General features: G+C 60.3%; 1 protein-coding gene across 1 annotated transcript in view; it reads left to right on the top strand.

Annotated features, from left to right (window-relative positions):
* LOC142485991 (uncharacterized) overlaps positions 1 to 19501 on the top strand; it is a 70802-nt gene extending 51301 nt beyond the window's left edge. The window contains exon 2 of the mRNA XM_075584652.1: positions 16654 to 19501. Coding sequence (XP_075440767.1) covers positions 16661 to 17824 — 1164 coding nt within the window. The 5' untranslated portion in view covers positions 16654 to 16660 and the 3' untranslated portion in view covers positions 17825 to 19501. The remainder of the gene's footprint in view (positions 1 to 16653) is intronic.
* Positions 19502 to 20525: the final 1024 nt, after the last annotated feature.

The raw sequence follows: 20525 nt of genomic DNA, 5'->3' as shown, positions 1-20525 counted from the left end.
CTACTGCACCGACACACTTCCATACGCCACGCTACGTTCGTTTCTGAGAACTTGGTCGCAAAAGTCGGGACTTAGTCTCAGGCGGGCCGGATTTTCAGGCTTGAAATCAAAGCCGGTTGCTTTGCTATTTTGAACAAAGCAACTTTGAAAAGCCCGCCCGCACTCTTTTTTGGCTCTGACTAAAGGGAACACACAATATGATTGGCTCACGGCTTCTTCTAGTATTCCCTGCTTCATTCATAAAATAGAAGCAGACCGGACAGCCAATCAGTGCGCGGGAACTTTCTCACGCAGCCAATCAGAGCCGAGCCGGGTAGAAAAGCCAGGAAAAAAGGAAATTTGAAACAGCCAAGAGACATGCGCAAGCTGCCCCATCTGCCCCAGCTGTCCCAATGCCACCCGCTGGCCAGGCGCCCCTAGGTCTGGCAGGACAAGTGGCATCCCGGAGGCATTAATATCCGGACCTGGTGCTCCACCTTTCCCCGCTGACCAAATGCTGTTCACATCTCTGGCTGCTTTGAACTCCGATGTCCAGCAGACTTACCGGCGCCTATGGGTTAGCTCGGGCGGCCTGTTTGGACATCGGTTCCGAATGTTTAAACACATTTAAATGCATTTTAATGAACTCTCTGGGTACCAGGAGCAGAAGAGGGAAAAATGTACCCTTTTTTATTTCTGTCTACATGATGTCCCCCTCATGCTTTCCCTTTTGACTCAGTTTGGACTCTCAGAGTCCCCCCAACCTTATGTATGGTGGGGTACCCACAAACCATATACTGTTTGTGGGTCACCATGGCACTAGCTGGGGTACCCCCCTTAACATAGGGATTCCCTCAGCTCAAGAGATACACATTTATCCCTGTGCCTCATCCTCCTTTCTGGCTGTGCTGAAGCAGGACGCCCTAGTAGCGAGTTATGGTTACATTCTCAAGGGGAAGAATTGCCGGGACAATGTGCCTACTGGTATCCGAGAATCAGGCATGATTCCCGGGTACATTTATTGGAGATCCGGTAACTTCGGACCCGACTACCTAGGCACGGGTTCCTCTGTAAACTTCCCCATTGAAACTCATCCCCCAGCAATCCCTGCTCGCTGGCACGCCCGGAAACTCATCCCCCAGCAATCCCTGCTCGCTGGCACGCCCGGAAACTCCTCCCCCTGTAATCCCTGCTCGCTGGCACGCCCGGAAACTCATCCCCCAGCAATCCCTGCTCGCTGGCACGCCCGGAAACTCATCCCCCAGCAATCCCTGCTCGCTGGCACGCCCGGAAACTCACCCCCCAGCAATCCCTGCTCGCTGACACGCCCGGAAACTCATACCCCAGCAATCCCTGCTCGCTGGCACGCCCGGAAACTCATCCCCCAGCAATCCCTGCTCGCTGGCACGCACGGAAACCCATCCCCCAGCAATCCCCTCTCGCTGGCACGCCCGGAAACTCATCCCCCAGCAATCCCCGCTCGCTGGCACGCCCGGAAACTCATCCCCCAGCAATCCCTGCTCGCTGGCACGCCCGGAAACTCATCCCCCAGCAATCCCCGCTCGCTGGCACGCCCGGAAACTCATCCCCCAGCAATCCCCGCTCGCTGGCACGCCCGGAAACTCATCCCCCAGCAATCCCCGCTCGCTGGCACGCTCGGAAACTCATCCCCCAGCAATCCCCGCTCGCTGGCACGCCCGGAAACTCATCCCCCAGCAATCCCTGTTCGCTGGCACGCACGGAAACCCATCCCCCAGCAATCCCTGCTCGCTGGCACGCCCGGAAACTCATACCCCAGGAAATCCCCGCTCGCTGGCATGCCCGGAAACTCATCCCCCAGCAATCCCTGCTCGCTGGCACGCCCGGAAACTCATCCCCCAGCAATCCCCGCTCACTGGCACGCCCGGAAACTCATCCCCCAGCAATCCCTGCTCGCTGGCACGCCCGGAAACTCATCCCCCAGCAATCCCTGCTCGCTGGCACGTCCGGAAACTCATCCTCCAGCAATCCCCGCTCGCTGGCACGCCCGGAAACTCATCACCCAGCAATCCCCGCTCACTGGCACGCCCGGAAACTCATCCCCCAGCAATCCCTGCTTGCTGGCACGCCCAGAAACTTATCCCCCAGCAATCCCCGCTCGCTGGCACGCCCGGAAACTCATCCCCCAGCAATCCCTGCTCGCTGGCACGCCCGGAAACTCATACCCCAGCAATCCCTGCTCGCTGGCACGCCCGGAAACTCATCCCCCAGTAATCCCTGTTCACTGGCACGCCCAGAAACTCATACCATAGCAATCCCTGTCCGCTGGCACCCAGGAAACTTATCCCCCAGCAATCCCTGCTCGCTGGCACGCCCGGAAACTCCTCCACTAGTAATCCCTGCTCGCTGGCACGCCCGGAAACTCATCCCCCAGCAATCCCTGCTCGCTGGCACGCACGGAAACCCATCCCCCAGCAATCCCCTCTCGCTGGCACGCCCGGAAACTCATCCCCCAGCAATCCCCGCTCGCTGGCACGCCCGGAAACTCATCCCCCAGCAATCCCTGCTCGCTGGCACGCCCGGAAACTCATCCCCCAGCAATCCCCGCTCGCTGGCACGCCCGGAAACTCATCCCCCAGCAATCCCTGCTTGCTGGCACGCCCGGAAACTCATCCCCCAGCAATCCCTGCTCGCTGGCACACCCGGAAACTCATCCCCCAGCAATCCCTGCTCACCGGCACGCCCGGAAACTCATCCCCCAGCAATACCTGCTCGCTGGCACGCACGGAAACCCATCCCCCAGCAATCCCTGCTCGCAGGCACGCCCGGAAACTCATCCCCCAGCAATCCCCGCTCGCCGGCATGCCCGGAAACTCATCCCCCAGCAATCCCCGCTCGCCGGCACGCCCAGAAACTCATCCCACAGCAATCCCTGCTCACCGGCACGCCCGGAAACTCATCCCCCAGCAATCCCCGCTCGCTGGCACGCTTGGAAACTCATCCCCCAGCAATCCCTGCTCACCGGCACGCCCGGAATCTCATCCCCCAGCAATCCTCGCTCGCTGGCACGCCCGGAAACTCATCCCCCAGTAATCCCTGCTCGCTGGCACGCCCAAAAACTCATCCCCCAGCAATCCCTGCTCACCGGCACGCCCGGAAACTCATCCCCCAGCAATCCCTGCTCGCTGGCACGCCCGGAAACTCATCCCCCAGCAATCACTGCTCGCTGGCACGCACGGAAACCCATCCCCCAGCAATCCCTGCTCGCTGGCACGCCCGGAAACTCATCCCCCAGCAATCCCTGCTCACCGGCACACCCGGAAACTCATCCCCCAGCAATCCCCGCTCGCCGGCACGCCCGGAAACTCATCCCCCAGCAATCCCTGCTCGCTAGCACGCCCGGAAACTCATCCCCCAGCAATCCCCGCTCGCTGGCACGCCCGGAAACTCATCCCCCAGCAATCCCCGCTCGCTGGCACGCCCGGAAACTCATCCCCCAGCAATCCCCGCTCGCTGGCACGCCAGGAAACTTATCCCCCAGCAATCCCTGCTCGCTGGCACGCCCGGAAACTCCTCCACTAGTAATCCCTGCTCGCTGGCACGCCCGGAAACTCATCCCCCAGCAATCCCCGCTCGCTGGCACGCTCGGAAACTCATCCCCCAGCAATCCCCGCTCGCTGGCACGCCCGGAAACTCATCCCCCAGCAATCCCTGTTCGCTGGCACGCACGGAAACCCATCCCCCAGCAATCCCTGCTCGCTGGCACGCCCGGAAACTCATACCCCAGGAAATCCCCGCTCGCTGGCATGCCCGGAAACTCATCCCCCAGCAATCCCTGCTCGCTGGCACGCCCGGAAACTCATCCCCCAGCAATCCCCGCTCACTGGCACGCCCGGAAACTCATCCCCCAGCAATCCCTGCTCGCTGGCACGCCCGGAAACTCATCCCCCAGCAATCCCTGCTCGCTGGCACGTCCGGAAACTCATCCTCCAGCAATCCCCGCTCGCTGGCACGCCCGGAAACTCATCACCCAGCAATCCCCGCTCACTGGCACGCCCGGAAACTCATCCCCCAGCAATCCCTGCTTGCTGGCACGCCCAGAAACTTATCCCCCAGCAATCCCCGCTCGCTGGCACGCCCGGAAACTCATCCCCCAGCAATCCCTGCTCGCTGGCACGCCCGGAAACTCATACCCCAGCAATCCCTGCTCGCTGGCACGCCCGGAAACTCATCCCCCAGTAATCCCTGTTCACTGGCACGCCCAGAAACTCATACCATAGCAATCCCAGTCCGCTGGCACCCAGGAAACTTATCCCCCAGCAATCCCTGCTCGCTGGCACGCCCGGAAACTCCTCCACTAGTAATCCCTGCTCGCTGGCACGCCCGGAAACTCATCCCCCAGCAATCCCTGCTCGCTGGCACGCACGGAAACCCATCCCCCAGCAATCCCCTCTCGCTGGCACGCCCGGAAACTCATCCCCCAGCAATCCCTGCTCGCTGGCACGCCCGGAAACTCATCCCCCAGCAATCCCTGCTCGCTGGCACGCCCGGAAACTCATCCCCCAGCAATCCCCGCTCGCTGGCACGCCCGGAAACTCATCCCCCAGCAATCCCTGCTTGCTGGCACGCCCGGAAACTCATCCCCCAGCAATCCCTGCTCGCTGGCACACCCGGAAACTCATCCCCCAGCAATCCCTGCTCACCGGCACGCCCGGAAACTCATCCCCCAGCAATACCTGCTCGCTGGCACGCACGGAAACCCATCCCCCAGCAATCCCTGCTCGCAGGCACGCCCGGAAACTCATCCCCCAGCAATCCCCGCTCGCCGGCATGCCCGGAAACTCATCCCCCAGCAATCCCCGCTCGCCGGCACGCCCAGAAACTCATCCCACAGCAATCCCTGCTCACCGGCACGCCCGGAAACTCATCCCCCAGCAATCCCCGCTCGCTGGCACGCCACGGAAACCCATCCCCCAGCAATCCCTGCTCGCTGGCACGCCCGGAAACTCATCCCCCAGCAATCCCCGCTCGCTGGCACGCCACGGAAACCCATCCCCCAGCAATCCCTGCTCGCTGGCACGCCCGGAAACTCATCCCCCAGCAATCCTCGCTCGCTGGCACGCCCGGAAACTCATCCCCCAGTAATCCCTGCTCGCTGGCACGCCCAAAAACTCATCCCCCAGCAATCTCTGCTCGCTGGCACGCTCGGAAACTCATCCTCCAGCAATCCCTGCTCGCTGGCCCGCCCGGAAACTCATCCCCCAGCAATCCCTGCTCACTGGCACGCCCGTAAACTCATCCCCCAGCAATCCCTGCTTGCTGGCACGCCCGGAAACTCATCCCCCAGCAATCCCTGCTCGCTGGCATGCCTGGAAACTCATCCCCCAGCAATCCCCGCTCGCTGGCACGCACGGAAACCCATCCCCCAGCAATCCCTGCTCGCTGGCACGCCCGGAAACACATCCCCCAGCAATCCCTGCTCATCGGCATGCCCAGAAACTCATCCCCCAGCAATCCCCGCTCGCTGGCACGCCCGGAAACTCATCCCCCAGCAATCCCTGCTCACCGGCACGCCCGGAAACTCATCCCCCAGCAATCCCTGCTCGCTGGCACGCCCGGAAACTCATCCCCCAGCAATCACTGCTCGCTGGCACGCACGGAAACCCATCCCCCAGCAATCCCTGCTCGCTGGCACGCCCGGAAACTCATCCCCCAGCAATCCCTGCTCACCGGCACGCCCGGAAACTCATCCCCCAGCAATCCCCGCTCGCCAGCACGCCCGGAAACTCATCCCCCAGCAATCCCCGCTCGCTGGCACGCCCGGAAACTCATCCCCCAGCAATCCCCGCTCGCTGGCACGCCCGGAAACTCATCCCCCAGCAATCCCCGCTCGCTGGCACGCCCGGAAACTCATCCCCCAGCAATCCCTGCTCGCTGGCACGCACGGAAACCCATCCCCCAGCAATCCCCTCTCGCTGGCACGCCCGGAAACTCATCCCCCAGCAATCCCCGCTCGCTGGCACGCCCGGAAACTCATCCCCCAGCAATCCCTGCTCGCTGGCACGCCCGGAAACTCATCCCCCAGCAATCCCCGCTCGCTGGCACGCCCGGAAACTCATCCCCCAGCAATCCCCGCTCGCTGGCACGCCCGGAAACTCATCCCCCAGCAATCCCCGCTCGCTGGCACGCTCGGAAACTCATCCCCCAGCAATCCCCGCTCGCTGGCACGCCCGGAAACTCATCCCCCAGCAATCCCTGTTCGCTGGCACGCACGGAAACCCATCCCCCAGCAATCCCTGCTCGCTGGCACGCCCGGAAACTCATACCCCAGGAAATCCCCGCTCGCTGGCATGCCCGGAAACTCATCCCCCAGCAATCCCTGCTCGCTGGCACGCCCGGAAACTCATCCCCCAGCAATCCCCGCTCACTGGCACGCCCGGAAACTCATCCCCCAGCAATCCCTGCTCGCTGGCACGCCCGGAAACTCATCCCCCAGCAATCCCTGCTCGCTGGCACGTCCGGAAACTCATCCTCCAGCAATCCCCGCTCGCTGGCACGCCCGGAAACTCATCACCCAGCAATCCCCGCTCACTGGCACGCCCGGAAACTCATCCCCCAGCAATCCCTGCTTGCTGGCACGCCCAGAAACTTATCCCCCAGCAATCCCCGCTCGCTGGCACGCCCGGAAACTCATCCCCCAGCAATCCCTGCTCGCTGGCACGCCCGGAAACTCATACCCCAGCAATCCCTGCTCGCTGGCACGCCCGGAAACTCATCCCCCAGTAATCCCTGTTCACTGGCACGCCCAGAAACTCATACCATAGCAATCCCTGTCCGCTGGCACCCAGGAAACTTATCCCCCAGCAATCCCTGCTCGCTGGCACGCCCGGAAACTCCTCCACTAGTAATCCCTGCTCGCTGGCACGCCCGGAAACTCATCCCCCAGCAATCCCTGCTCGCTGGCACGCACGGAAACCCATCCCCCAGCAATCCCCTCTCGCTGGCACGCCCAGAAACTCATCCCCCAGCAATCCCCGCTCGCTGGCACGCCCGGAAACTCATCCCCCAGCAATCCCTGCTCGCTGGCACGCCCGGAAACTCATCCCCCAGCAATCCCCGCTCGCTGGCACGCCCGGAAACTCATCCCCCAGCAATCCCTGCTTGCTGGCACGCCCGGAAACTCATCCCCCAGCAATCCCTGCTCGCTGGCACACCCGGAAACTCATCCCCCAGCAATCCCTGCTCACCGGCACGCCCGGAAACTCATCCCCCAGCAATACCTGCTCGCTGGCACGCACGGAAACCCATCCCCCAGCAATCCCTGCTCGCAGGCACGCCCGGAAACTCATCCCCCAGCAATCCCCGCTCGCCGGCATGCCCGGAAACTCATCCCCCAGCAATCCCCGCTCGCCGGCACGCCCAGAAACTCATCCCACAGCAATCCCTGCTCACCGGCACGCCCGGAAACTCATCCCCCAGCAATCCCCGCTCGCTGGCACGCCACGGAAACCCATCCCCCAGCAATCCCTGCTCGCTGGCACGCCCGGAAACTCATCCCCCAGCAATCCCCGCTCGCTGGCACGCCACGGAAACCCATCCCCCAGCAATCCCTGCTCGCTGGCACGCCCGGAAACTCATCCCCCAGCAATCCTCGCTCGCTGGCACGCCCGGAAACTCATCCCCCAGTAATCCCTGCTCGCTGGCACGCCCAAAAACTCATCCCCCAGCAATCTCTGCTCGCTGGCACGCTCGGAAACTCATCCTCCAGCAATCCCTGCTCGCTGGCCCGCCCGGAAACTCATCCCCCAGCAATCCCTGCTCACTGGCACGCCCGTAAACTCATCCCCCAGCAATCCCTGCTTGCTGGCACGCCCGGAAACTCATCCCCCAGCAATCCCTGCTCGCTGGCATGCCTGGAAACTCATCCCCCAGCAATCCCCGCTCGCTGGCACGCACGGAAACCCATCCCCCAGCAATCCCTGCTCGCTGGCACGCCCGGAAACACATCCCCCAGCAATCCCTGCTCATCGGCACGCCCAGAAACTCATCCCCCAGCAATCCCCGCTCGCTGGCACGCCCGGAAACTCATCCCCCAGCAATCCCTGCTCACCGGCACGCCCGGAAACTCATCCCCCAGCAATCCCTGCTCGCTGGCACGCCCGGAAACTCATCCCCCAGCAATCACTGCTCGCTGGCACGCACGGAAACCCATCCCCCAGCAATCCTTGCTCGCTGGCACGCCCGGAAACTCATCCCCCAGCAATCCCTGCTCACCGGCACGCCCGGAAACTCATCCCCCAGCAATCCCCGCTCGCCAGCACGCCCGGAAACTCATCCCCCAGCAATCCCCGCTCCCTGGCACGCCCGGAAACTCATCCCCCAGCAATCCCCGCTCGCTGGCACGCCCGGAAACTCATCCCCCAGCAATCCCCGCTCGCTGGCACGCCCGGAAACTCATCCCCCAGCAATCCCCGCTCGCTGGCACGCCCGGAAACTCATCCCCCAGCAATCCCCGCTCGCTGGCACGCCCGGAAACTCATCCCCCAGCAATCCCCGCTCACTGACACGCCCGGAAACTCATCCCCCAGCAATCCCTGCTCACCGGCACGCCTGGAAACTCATCCCCCAGCAATCCCTGCTCGCTGGCACGCACGGAAACCCATCCCCCAGCAATCCCTGCTCGCTGGCACGCCCGGAAACTCATCCCCCAGCAATCCCCGCTCGCTGGCACACCCGGAAACTCATCCCCCAGCAATCCCTGCTCACCGGCATGCCCGGAAACTCATCCCCCAGCAATCCCCTCTCGCTGGCACGCCTTGAAACTCATCCCCCAGCAATCCCCGCTCGCTGGCACGCCCGGAAACTCATCCCCCAGCAATCCCTGCTCATCGGCACGCCCAGAAACTCATCCCCCAGCAATCCCCGCTCGTCGGCACGCCCGGAAACTCATCCCCCAGCAATCCCCGCTCGCTGGCACACCCGGAAACTCATCCCCCAGCAATCACTGCTCGCTGGCACTCACGGAAACCCATCCCCCAGCAATCCCTGCTCGCTGGCACGCCCGGAAACTCATCCCCCAGCAATCGCCGCTCGCTGGCACGCCCGGAAACTCATCCCCCAGCAATCCCTGCTCGCTAGCACGCCCGGAAACTCATCCCTCAGCAATCCCCGCTCGCTGGCACGCCCGGAAACTCATCCCCCAGCAATCGCCGCTCGCTGGCACGCCCGGAAACTCATCCCCCAGCAATCCCTGCTCGCTGGCACGTCCTGAAACTCATCCTCCAGCAATCCCCGCTCGCTGGCACGCCCGGAAACTCATCCCCCAGCAATCCCCGCTCACTGGCACGCCCGGAAACTCATACCCCAGCAATCCCTGCTTGCTGGCACGCCCAGAAACTTATCCCCCAGCAATCCCCGCTCGCTGGCACGCCCGGAAACTCATCCCCCAGCAATCCCTGCTCGCTGGCACGCCCGGAAACTCATACCCCAGCAATCCCTGCTCGCTGGCACGCCCGGAAACTCATCCCCCAGTAATCCCTGTTCACTGGCACGCCCAGAAACTCATACCATAGCAATCCCTGTCCGCTGGCACCCAGGAAACTTATCCCCCAGCAATCCCTGCTCGCTGGCACGCCCGGAAACTCCTCCCCTAGTAATCCCTGCTCGCTGGCACGCCCGGAAACTCATACCCCAGCAATCCCTGCTCGCTGGCACGCACGGAAACCCATCCCCCAGCAATCCCCTCTCGCTGGCACGCCCGGAAACTCATCCCCCAGCAATCCCCGCTCGCTGGCACGCCCGGAAACTCATCCCCCAGCAATCCCTGCTCGCTGGCACGCCCGGAAACTCATCCCCCAGCAATCCCCGCTCGCTGGCACGCCCGGAAACTCATCCCCCAGCAATCCCTGCTCGCTGGCACGCCCGGAAACTCATCCCCCAGCAATCCCCGCTCGCTGGCACGCTCGGAAACTCATCCCCCAGCAATCCCTGCTCACCGGCACGCCCGGAAACTCATCCCCCAGTAATCCCTGCTCGCTGGCACGCCCAAAAACTCATCCCCCAGCAATCCCTGCTCACCGGCACGCCCGGAAACTCATCCCCCAGCAATCCCTGCTCGCTGGCACGCCCGGAAACTCATCCCCCAGCAATCACTGCTCGCTGGCACGCACGGAAACCCATCCCCCAGCAATCCCTGCTCGCTGGCACGCCCGGAAACTCATCCCCCAGCAATCCCTGCTCACCGGCACACCCGGAAACTCATCCCCCAGCAATCCCCGCTCGCCAGCACGCCCGGAAACTCATCCCCCAGCAATCCCTGCTCGCTAGCACGCCCGGAAACTCATCCCCCAGCAATCCCCGCTCGCTGGCACGCCCGGAAACTCATCCCCCAGCAATCCCCGCTCGCTGGCACGCCCAGAAACTCATCCCCAGCAATCCCTGCTCGCTGGCACGCCCAGAAACTCATCCCCCAGCAATCCCCGCTCGCTGGCACACTCGGAAACTCATCCCCCAGCAATCCCTGCTCGCTGGCACGCCCGGAAACTCATACCCCAGCAATCCCTGCTCACCGGCACACCCGGAAACTCATCCCCCAGCAATCCCTGCTCGCTGGCACGCCCGGAAACTCATCCCCCAGCAATCACTGCTCGCTGGCACGCACGGAAACCCATCCCCCAGCAATCCCTGCTCGCTGGCACGCCTGGAAACTCATCCCCCAGCAATCCCTGCTCACCGGCACACCCGGAAACTCATCCCCCAGCAATCCCCGCTCGCCGGCACGCCCGGAAACTCATCTCCCAGCAATCCCTGCTCGCTAGCACGCCCGGAAACTCATCCCCCAGCAATCCCCGCTCGCTGGCACGCCCGGAAACTCATCCCCCAGCAATCCCCGCTCGCTGGCACGCCCGGAAACTCATCCCCCAGCAATCCCCGCTCGCTGGCACGCCCGGAAACTCATCCCCCAGCAATCCCCGCTCGCTGGCACGCCCGGAAACTCATCCCCCAGCAATCCCCGCTCGCTGGCACGCCCGGAAACTCATCCCCCAGCAATCCCTGCTCACTGACACGCCCGGAAACTCATCCCCCAGCAATCCCTGCTTACCGGCACGCCTGGAAACTCATCCCCCAGCAATCCCTGCTCGCTGGCACGCCCGGAAACTCATCCCCCAGCAATCCCTGCTCGCTGGCACGCACGGAAACTCATCCCCCAGCAATCCCTGCTCGCTGGCACGCCCGGAAACTCATCCCCCAGCAATCCCCGCTCGCTGGCACGCCCGGAAACTCATCCCCCAGCAATCCCTGCTCGCTGGCACGCCCGGAAACTCATCCCCCAGCAATCCCCGCTCGCTGGCACGCTCGGAAACTCATCCCCCAGCAATCCCTGCTCACCGGCACGCCCGGAATCTCATCCCCCAGCAATCCTCGCTCGCTGGCACGCCCGGAAACTCATCCCCCAGTAATCCCTGCTCGCTGGCACGCCCAAAAACTCATCCCCCAGCAATCCCTGCTCACCGGCACGCCCGGAAACTCATCCCCCAGCAATCCCTGCTCGCTGGCACGCCCGGAAACTCATCCCCCAGCAATCACTGCTCGCTGGCACGCACGGAAACCCATCCCCCAGCAATCCCTGCTCGCTGGCACGCCCGGAAACTCATCCCCCAGCAATCCCTGCTCACCGGCACACCCGGAAACTCATCCCCCAGCAATCCCCGCTCGCCGGCACGCCCGGAAACTCATCCCCCAGCAATCCCTGCTCGCTAGCACGCCCGGAAACTCATCCCCCAGCAATCCCCGCTCGCTGGCACGCCCGGAAACTCATCCCCCAGCAATCCCCGCTCGCTGGCACGCCCGGAAACTCATCCCCCAGTAATCCCCGCTCGCTGGCACGCCCGGAAACTCATCCCCCAGCAATCCCCGCTCGCTGGCACGCCCGGAAACTCATCCCCCAGCAATCCCCGCTCGCTGGCACGCCCGGAAACTCATCCCCCAGCAATCCCTGCTCACTGACACGCCCGGAAACTCATCCCCCAGCAATCCCTGCTTACCGGCACGCCTGGAAACTCATCCCCCAGCAATCCCTGCTCGCTGGCACGCCCGGAAACTCATCCCCCAGCAATCCCTGCTCGCTGGCACGCACGGAAACCCATCCCCCAGCAATCCCCGCTCGCTGGCACGCCCGGAAACTCATCCCCCAGCAATCCCCGCTCGCTGGCACGCCCGGAAACTCATCCCCCAGTAATCCCCGCTCGCTGGCACGCCCGGAAACTCATCCCCCAGCAATCCCCGCTCGCTGGCACGCCCGGAAACTCATCCCCCAGCAATCCCCGCTCGCTGGCACGCCCGGAAACTCATCCCCCAGCAATCCCTGCTCACTGACACGCCCGGAAACTCATCCCCCAGCAATCCCTGCTTACCGGCACGCCTGGAAACTCATCCCCCAGCAATCCCTGCTCGCTGGCACGCCCGGAAACTCATCCCCCAGCAATCCCTGCTCGCTGGCACGCACGGAAACCCATCCCCCAGCAATCCCTGCTCGCTGGCACGCACGGAAACCCATCCCCCAGCAATCCCTGCTCACCGGCACGCCCGGAAACTCATCCCCCAGCAATCCCCGCTCGCCGGCACGCCCGGAAACTCATCCCCCAGCAATCCCTGCTCACCGGCACGCCCGGAAACTCATCCCCCAGCAAGCCCCTCTCGCTGGCACGCCTTGAAACTCATCCCCCAGCAATCCCCGCTCGCTGGCACGCCCGGAAACTCATCCCCCAGCAATCCCTGCTCACTGGCACGCCCGGAAACTCATCCCCCAGCAATCCCTGCTCACCGGCACTCCCGGAAACTCATCCCCCAGCAATCCCCGCTCGCCGGCACGCCCGGAAACTCATCCCCCAGTAATCCCCGCTCGCTGGCACGCCCGGAAACTCATCCCCCAGCAATCCCTGCTCGCTGGTACGCCTGGAAACTCATCCCCCAGCAGTCCCTGCTCGCTAGCACGCCCGGAAACTCATCCCCCAGCAATCCCCGCTCGCTGGCACGCCCGGAAACTCATCCCCCAGCAATCCCCGCTCGCTGGCACGCCCGGAAACTCATCCCCCAGCAATCCCTGCTCACTGACACGCCCGGAAACTCATCCCCCAGCAATCCCCGCTCACTGACATGCCCGGAAACCCATCCCCCAGCAATCCCTGCTCGCTGGTACGCCCGGAAACTCATCCCCCAGCAATCCCTGCTCGCTGGTACGCCCGGAAACTCATCCCCCAGCAATACCCGCTCGCTGGCACGCCCGGAAACTCATCCCCCAGCAATCCCCGCTCGCTGGCACGCCCGGAAACTCATCCCCCAGCAATCCCCGCTCGCTGGCACGCCCGGAAACTCATCCCCCAGCAATCCCTGCTCGCTGGCACGCCCGGAAACTCATCCCCCAGCAATCCCCGCTCACTGACATGCCCGGAAACCCATCCCCCAGCAATCCCTGCTCACTGGTACGCCCGGAAACTCATCCCCCAGCAATCCCTGCTCGCTGGCACGCCCGGAAACTCATCCCCCAGCAATCCCCGCTCGCTGGCACGCCCGGAAACTCATCCCCCAGCAATCCCTGCTCGCTGGCACGCCCGGAAACTCATCCCCCAGCAATCCCCGCTCACTGACATGCCCGGAAACCCATCCCCCAGCAATCCCTGCTCACTGGTACGCCCGGAAACTCATCCCCCAGCAATCCCTGCTCGCTGGCACGCCCGGAAACTCATCCCCCAGCAATCCCTGCTCGCTGGCACGCACGGAAACCCATCCCCCAGCAATCCTTGCTTGCTGGCACGCCCGGAAACTCATCCCCAGCAATCCCTGCTCGCTGGCACGCACGGAAACCCATCCCCCAGCAATCCTTGCTTGCTGGCACGCCCGGAAACCCATCCCCCAGCAATCCCCGCTCGCTGGCACGCTCGGAAACTCATCCCCCAGCCATCCCTGCTCGCTGGCCCGCCCGGAAACTCATCCCCCAGCAATCCCTGCTCACTGGCACGCCCGGAAACTCATCCCCCAGCAATCCCTGCTCGCTGGCACGCCCGGAAACTCATCCCCCAGCAATCCCTGCTCGCTGGCACGCCCGGGAAGGGAAAAACACGAAAAATACTTTTATTACACACAGTACAATGTAAAGATACAATGTTATTGAGTTCAAGAGCTGACTCGTTGGGTCCCTTATACACGGAGCCGGGGTAACCTTAATTATATAGCCTGGTTACCCCCTCCCATCGGGGTCTCTCAGTGTGGGGGGGCCTTCTCTCAGGGCCTCACGGTGCAGGGGGGCCTCCTCTCGATGCGTCACAGTGCAGGGTGGGGGCTCCTCTCGGAGCGTCACGGTGTGGAGGAGCATCTCGTGAGAGAGGGCCTCTCGTTGCGTCACAGTGCGGGGGGAGGCCTCCCAGAGCATCACGTGCGGGGGGTGGGGGGGGTCTCTCGGTGCACTCAGCATAAGTACAGGGAATTATAATACAATACATGCAACAAAATCAGACAATATGAAAGGAAATCCCTGCCCCAAAGAGCTTACAATTTAAGAGGTATGATGGGAGAGTTACAGAGACAGCAGGTGAGGGAATAAGGGCAGGAGATGGCAGTGCTAGCCTTGATGGTGGGTAAGTGCAGTAGATGGCAGTGCTTGGTCACAATGGGTGGTAGGAGTGACTGTGGGTGTGGGACAATAGCCAGGAGTGTGACAGAGTCCCACAGGTAAGGGGCAGTGAGGGGAAAAGGTTTAAGGTGAGAGAGACCAGCTGAGAGAAGACAGTTATGGACAGAGCGCAGGAGACAAACGGGGATAACGAGAGATCAGAGCTGATATGCAGGGGAATAGAGAACCTTTAAAAGGTAAGGAGGAGAACCTTAAAGGTAAGGAGGAGAACCTTGTGGGTGAGGAGGAGAACCTTGTAGGTGAGGAGGAGAACCTTGTGGATGAGGAGGAGAACCTTTAAGGTAAGGAGAAGAACCTTGTGGGTAAGGAGGAGAACCTTGTAGATGAGGAAGAGAACCTTGTAGATGAGGAGGAGAACTTTGTAGATGAGGAGACCCTTGTAGGTGAGGAGAACCTTGTAGCTGAGGAGGAGAACCTTGTAGGTGAGGAAGAGAACCTTGTAGGTGAGGAGAACCTTGTAGGTGAGGAGAACCTTGTAGATGAGGAGGAGAACCTTGTAGGTGAGGAGAACCTTGTAGGTGAGGAAGAGAGCCTTGTAGGTGAGGAAGAGAGCCTTGTAGGTGAGGAGAACCTTGTAGGTGAGGAGAACCTTGTAGGTGAGGAGGAGAACCTTGTAGGTGAGGAGGACAACCTTGTAGGTGAGGAGGACAACCATGTAGGTGAGGAGGAGAACCTTGTAGGTGAGGAGGACAACCTTGTAGGTGAGGAGGAGAACCTTGTAGGTGAGGAGGAGAACCTTGTAGGTGAGGAGGAGAACCTTGTAGGTGAGGAGAACCTTGTAGGTGAGGAGGAGAACCAAGGTGAGGGAGGAGAACCTTGTAGGTGAGGGAGGAGAATCTTGTAGGTGAGGAGAACCTTGTAGGTGAGGAGGAGAACCTTGTAGGTGAGGAAGAGAACCTTGTAGGTGAGGAAGAGAACCTTGTAGGTGAGGAAGAGAACCTTGTAGGTGAGGAAGAGAACCTTGTAGGTGAGGAAGAGAACCTTGTAGGTGAGGAAGAGAACCTTGTAGGTGAGGAAGAGAACCTTGTAGGTGAGGAGTAGAACCTTGTAGGTGAGGAGTAGAACCTTGTAGGTGAGGAGGAGAACCTTGTAGGTGAGGAGGAGAACCTTGTAGGTGAGGAAGAGAACCTTGTAGGTGAGGAAGAGAAAGTTGTAGGTGAGGAAGAGAACCTTGTAGGTGAGGAGGAGAACCTTGTAGGTGATCCGGAGCTTGATGGGAAGCCAGGAGAGGGATTTAAGGAGAAAATGAGCAGAGACTGTTGTGGGAGAAAGGGACATTATTCTGTAAATCTTTGTTTTTCCCTTCTCAATTCCCTTCTCAATTCAGACAGTCTGAGCGAGTGCAGGGAGAAAGGAGACAGCGAGAGTTCAGGGAGAGAGAAGACAGTCTGAGGAGAGAGAGGGGGAGAGGGAGAGATGCAGAGAGGAGACAGTCAGAGAGTGCAGGGAGAAAGTGGAGAGAGAGAGGAGACACTCAGAGAGAGTGCAGGGAGAAAGTGGAGAGAGAGGAGACACTCAGAGAGAGTGCAGGGAGAAAGGAGACAGAGAGAGTTCAGGGAGAGAGAGAGAAGACCGTCTGAGAAGAGAGAGAGAAAACAGTCTGAGAAGAGAGAGAGAGAGAGAAGACAGTCTGAGAAGAGAGAGAGAAGACAGTCTGAGAAGAGAGAGAGAGAAGACAGTCTGAGAAGAGAGAGAGAGAAGACAGTCTGAGAAGAGAGAGAGAGGAGACAGTCTGAGAAGAGAGAGAGAGAAGACAGTCTGAGAAGAGAGAGAGAGAAGACAGTCTGAGAAGAGAGAGAGAGAAGACAGTCTGAGAAGAGAGAGAGAGAAGACAGTCTGAGAAGAGAGAGAGAGAAGACAGTGTGAGAAGAGAGGGAGAGAGAGAGGAGACTGTCAGAGAGTGCAGGGAGAGATGAGATGCAGAGAGGAGACAGTATGCACAGAGGACGTGTAGAGTTGAGCAGTAATGTCTCTGTATAACGTCTGCATTTGCTGTTCCCACGCAGCTACGGGATGGATGTGGAACTGTCCGCAGATTTGACGCTGGCGACATGTGAAGCAGAGGAAGAGGAGGAAGAGGAGGAGGAGGAAGGTTTCGCTCAGGAAGTTTCTACCCCAGAAGGGGCCAGTAGGAGCCCCCTACAATCGTCCCACCGCCGGGTGCGGAAGCAGAAGCCCCCCTTGAGCTGCATGTTCTGCCACAAGCTCTTCAAGAATAACTCCACGCTGGAGATCCACCTTCGCATACACACCGGCGCCAAGCCCTACATCTGCGACAAGTGCGAGAAGGGATTCTGCCAGAAGTCCAACCTGATGATCCATCAGAGAATCCACACAGGGGAGAACCCCTACAAGTGCCCCGACTGTGGCAAGGGCTTCAACCGCAAGGACAACCTGGGCCTGCACCTCAAGACACATGCAGGCGAGAGACCTTTCCCCTGCGAGGATTGCGGCAAGAGCTTCAGCCGCAAGCAGCACTTGGTCACTCACCAGAGAAGCCACACTGGGGAGAGGCCATACGAGTGCCCCATCTGCAGCAAGAGCTTCAGCAACAAGCAGAACCTGATGATCCATCAGCGCATACACACAGGGGAGAGGCCCTTTGCCTGCGCCCACTGCGACAAGCGCTTCTGCCACCGTAAACACCTGGTGACCCATCAGAGAACCCACACTAGGGAGAGACCACACCGGTGCCAGGAGTGCGGCAAATGTTTCAGCCAGAAAAATGGGCTGAAGACGCACAAGAGGACCCACACCGGAGAGAAACCCTATGCCTGTGGGGAGTGCGGCCTCAGCTTCAGCTACCTCCATCATCTCAATGTCCACCAACGTGACCATACCGGGGAGAGGCCGTTTCCCTGCCCAGACTGCGGTAGGAGGTTCAGCTGCCGGCAACACCTGTCTGCTCATCAAGGCTACCACACGGGGCAGAGGCCGCACCAGTGCGAAGAGTGCGGAAAGAGCTTCAGCCTTACACGCCACCTGGTGGCCCACAGGAAGTGCCACGTCGGGGAGCGGAGGGAGGTGGGAGACAGATTACTGCCCTGCGGAGTCTGCAGCAAAACATTGGTCACCATAGAGAGACGAGAAGGAAAGAGCCACACGCGGGGAAAGCCGCACATGTGTCCGCACTGTGGCCTCGCCTTCGTATCCCGGGATACAGCCTTGAAACACTAGAGGACTCACACAGTGGAGGAAGGGACACTGAATATAGCGGGGATGTAGAGTACAATCTGGGGAGAGTATTCACTCCAACATTGGACTATAAACAGCTCCCTGAAGGCCCTGTTCCTAGTTCCCATGATGGTGATGCTGGCTGCTTCTTCCTGGTGCCTGATGGTGATGCTGGCTGCTACTTCCTGGTGCCTGATGGTGATGCTGGCTGCTACTTCCTGGTGCCGTGATGATGATGCTGGCTGCTACTTCCTGTTGCCTGATGGTGATGCTGGCTGCTACTTCCTGGTGCCTGATGGTGATGCTGGCTGCTACTTCCTGGTGTCGTGATGCCGGATGCTACTTCCTGGTGTCGTGATGCCGGCTGCTACTTCCTGTTGCCGTGATGGTGAAGCTGGCTGCTACTTCCTGGTGCCTGATGGTGATGCTGGCTGCTACTTCCTGGTGCCTGATGGTGATGCTGGCTGCTACTTCCTGGTGCCTGATGGTGATGCTGGCTGCTACTTCCTGGTGCCTGATGGTGATGCTGGCTGCAACTTCCTGGTGCCTGATGGTGATGCTGGCTGCTACTTCCTGGTGCCTGATGGTGAAGCTGGCTGCTACTTCCTGGTGCCGTGATGGTGAAGCTGGCTGCTACTTCCTGGTGCCGTGATGGTAATGCTGGCTGCTACTTCCTGGTGCCTGATGGTGAAGCTGGCTGCTACTTCCTGCTGCCTGATGGTGATGCTAGCTGCTACTTCCTGGTGCCGTGATGGTGAAGCTGGCTGCTACTTCCTGGTGCCTGATGGTGATGCTGGCTGCTACTTCCTGGTGCCTGATGGTGATGCCGGCTGCTACTTCCTGGTGCCTGATGGTGATGCTGGCTGCTACTTCCTGGTGCCTGATGGTGAAGATGGCTGCTACTTCCTGGTGCCTGATGGTGATGCTGGCTGCTACTTCCTGGTGCCGTGATGCTGGCTGCTACTTCCAGTTGCCATGATGGTGAAGCTGGCTGCTACTTCCTGGTGCCGTGATGCTGGCTGCTACTTCCTGGTGCCTGATGGTGATGCTGGCTGCTACTTCCTGGTGCCGTGATGGTGATGCTGGCTGCTACTTCCTGGTGCCGTGATGCTGGCTGCTACTTCCTGGTGCCGTGATGGTGATGCTGGCTGCTACTTCCTGGTGCCATGATGCTGGCTGCTACTTCCTGGTGCCGTGATGGTGAAGCTGGCTGCTACTTCCTGGTGCCGTGATGGTGATGCTGGCTGCTACTTCCTGGTGCCGTGATGGTGAAGCTGGCTGCTACTTCCTGGTGCCGTGATGGTGATACTCGCTGCTACTTCCTGGTGCCGTGATGGTGATACTCGCTGCTACTTCCTGGTACCTGATGGTGATGCTTGCTGCTACTTCCTGGTGCCGTGATGGTGATACTCGCTGCTACTTCCTGGTGCCGTGATGGTGATACTCGCTGCTACTTCCTGGTGCCGTGATGGTGATGCTTGCTGCTACTTCCTGGTGCCGTGATGGTGATGCGGGCTGCTGTCCTTTGGTGGAAGCACGGAGCATGGGAAAGATTATAGGTCACAGGAAGTAGACTTCTTGCTGTCCGTGAGGTCTAAAGAAGAAGGAAAATCAGCACAAAGGACAAAGGACAATGTTTCATTAGGAGAAAGGGGGGGAATAAAGGCTCCTATGGATGAATCGATTTACTGCATTCTATATGTGCACAAAAAGTTCCAAAATAGTGCGCCCCGGACAGGCGTGGGGATATGGGACAAACGGACAGACTGACATACAACACAGATACGGGACAGACTGACATACATACAGGGATAAGAATAGTATTATTACATAGCAGTGACAGTGACGGCGGCGCTGTACATACAGGGAAAAGGATAGTATTATTACATAGCAGTGACAGTGACGGCGGCGCTGTACATACAGGGATAAGAATAGTATTATTACATAGCAGTGACAGTGACGGCGGCGCTGTACATACAGGGAAAAGGATAGTATTATTACACAGCACTGACAGTGACGGCGGCGCTGTACATACAGGGATAAGGATAGTATTATTACATAGCAGTGACAGTGACGGCGGCGCTGTACATACAGGGATAAGGATAGTATTATTACACAGCAGTGACAGTGACGGTGGCGCTGTACATACAGGGATAAGAATAGTATTATTACATAGCAGTGACAGTGGCGCTGTACATACAGGGATAAGGATAGTATTATTACATAGCAGTGACAGTGACGGCGGCGCTGTACATACAGGGATAAGGATAGTATTATTACATAGCACTGACAGTGACGGCGGTGCTGTACATACAGGGATAAGGATAGTATTATTACACAGCAGTGACAGTGACGGCGGCGCTGTACATACAGGGATAAGGATAGTATTATTACATAGCAGTGACAGTGACGGCGGCGCTGCACATACAGGGATAAGGATAGTATTATTACACAGCAGTGACAGTGATGGTGGCGCTGTACATACAGGGATAAGAATATTATTATTACATAGCAGTGACAGTGGCGCTGTACATACAGGGATAAGGATAGTATTATTACATAGCAGTGACAGTGACGGCGGCGCTGTACATACAGGGATAAGGATAGTATTATTACATAGCAGTGACAGTGACGGCGGCGCTGTACATACAGGGATAAGGATAGTATTATTACATAGCAGTGACAGTGACGGCGGCGCTGTACA

The sequence above is a fragment of the Ascaphus truei genome, unplaced genomic scaffold (genome assembly GCF_040206685.1).
Source record: "Ascaphus truei isolate aAscTru1 unplaced genomic scaffold, aAscTru1.hap1 HAP1_SCAFFOLD_699, whole genome shotgun sequence".
In the NCBI taxonomy this organism is placed as follows: domain Eukaryota; kingdom Metazoa; phylum Chordata; class Amphibia; order Anura; family Ascaphidae; genus Ascaphus; species Ascaphus truei.
Note: the sequence above shows the minus strand (reverse complement) of the source record. Positions and strands in the feature narration are given on the sequence as shown.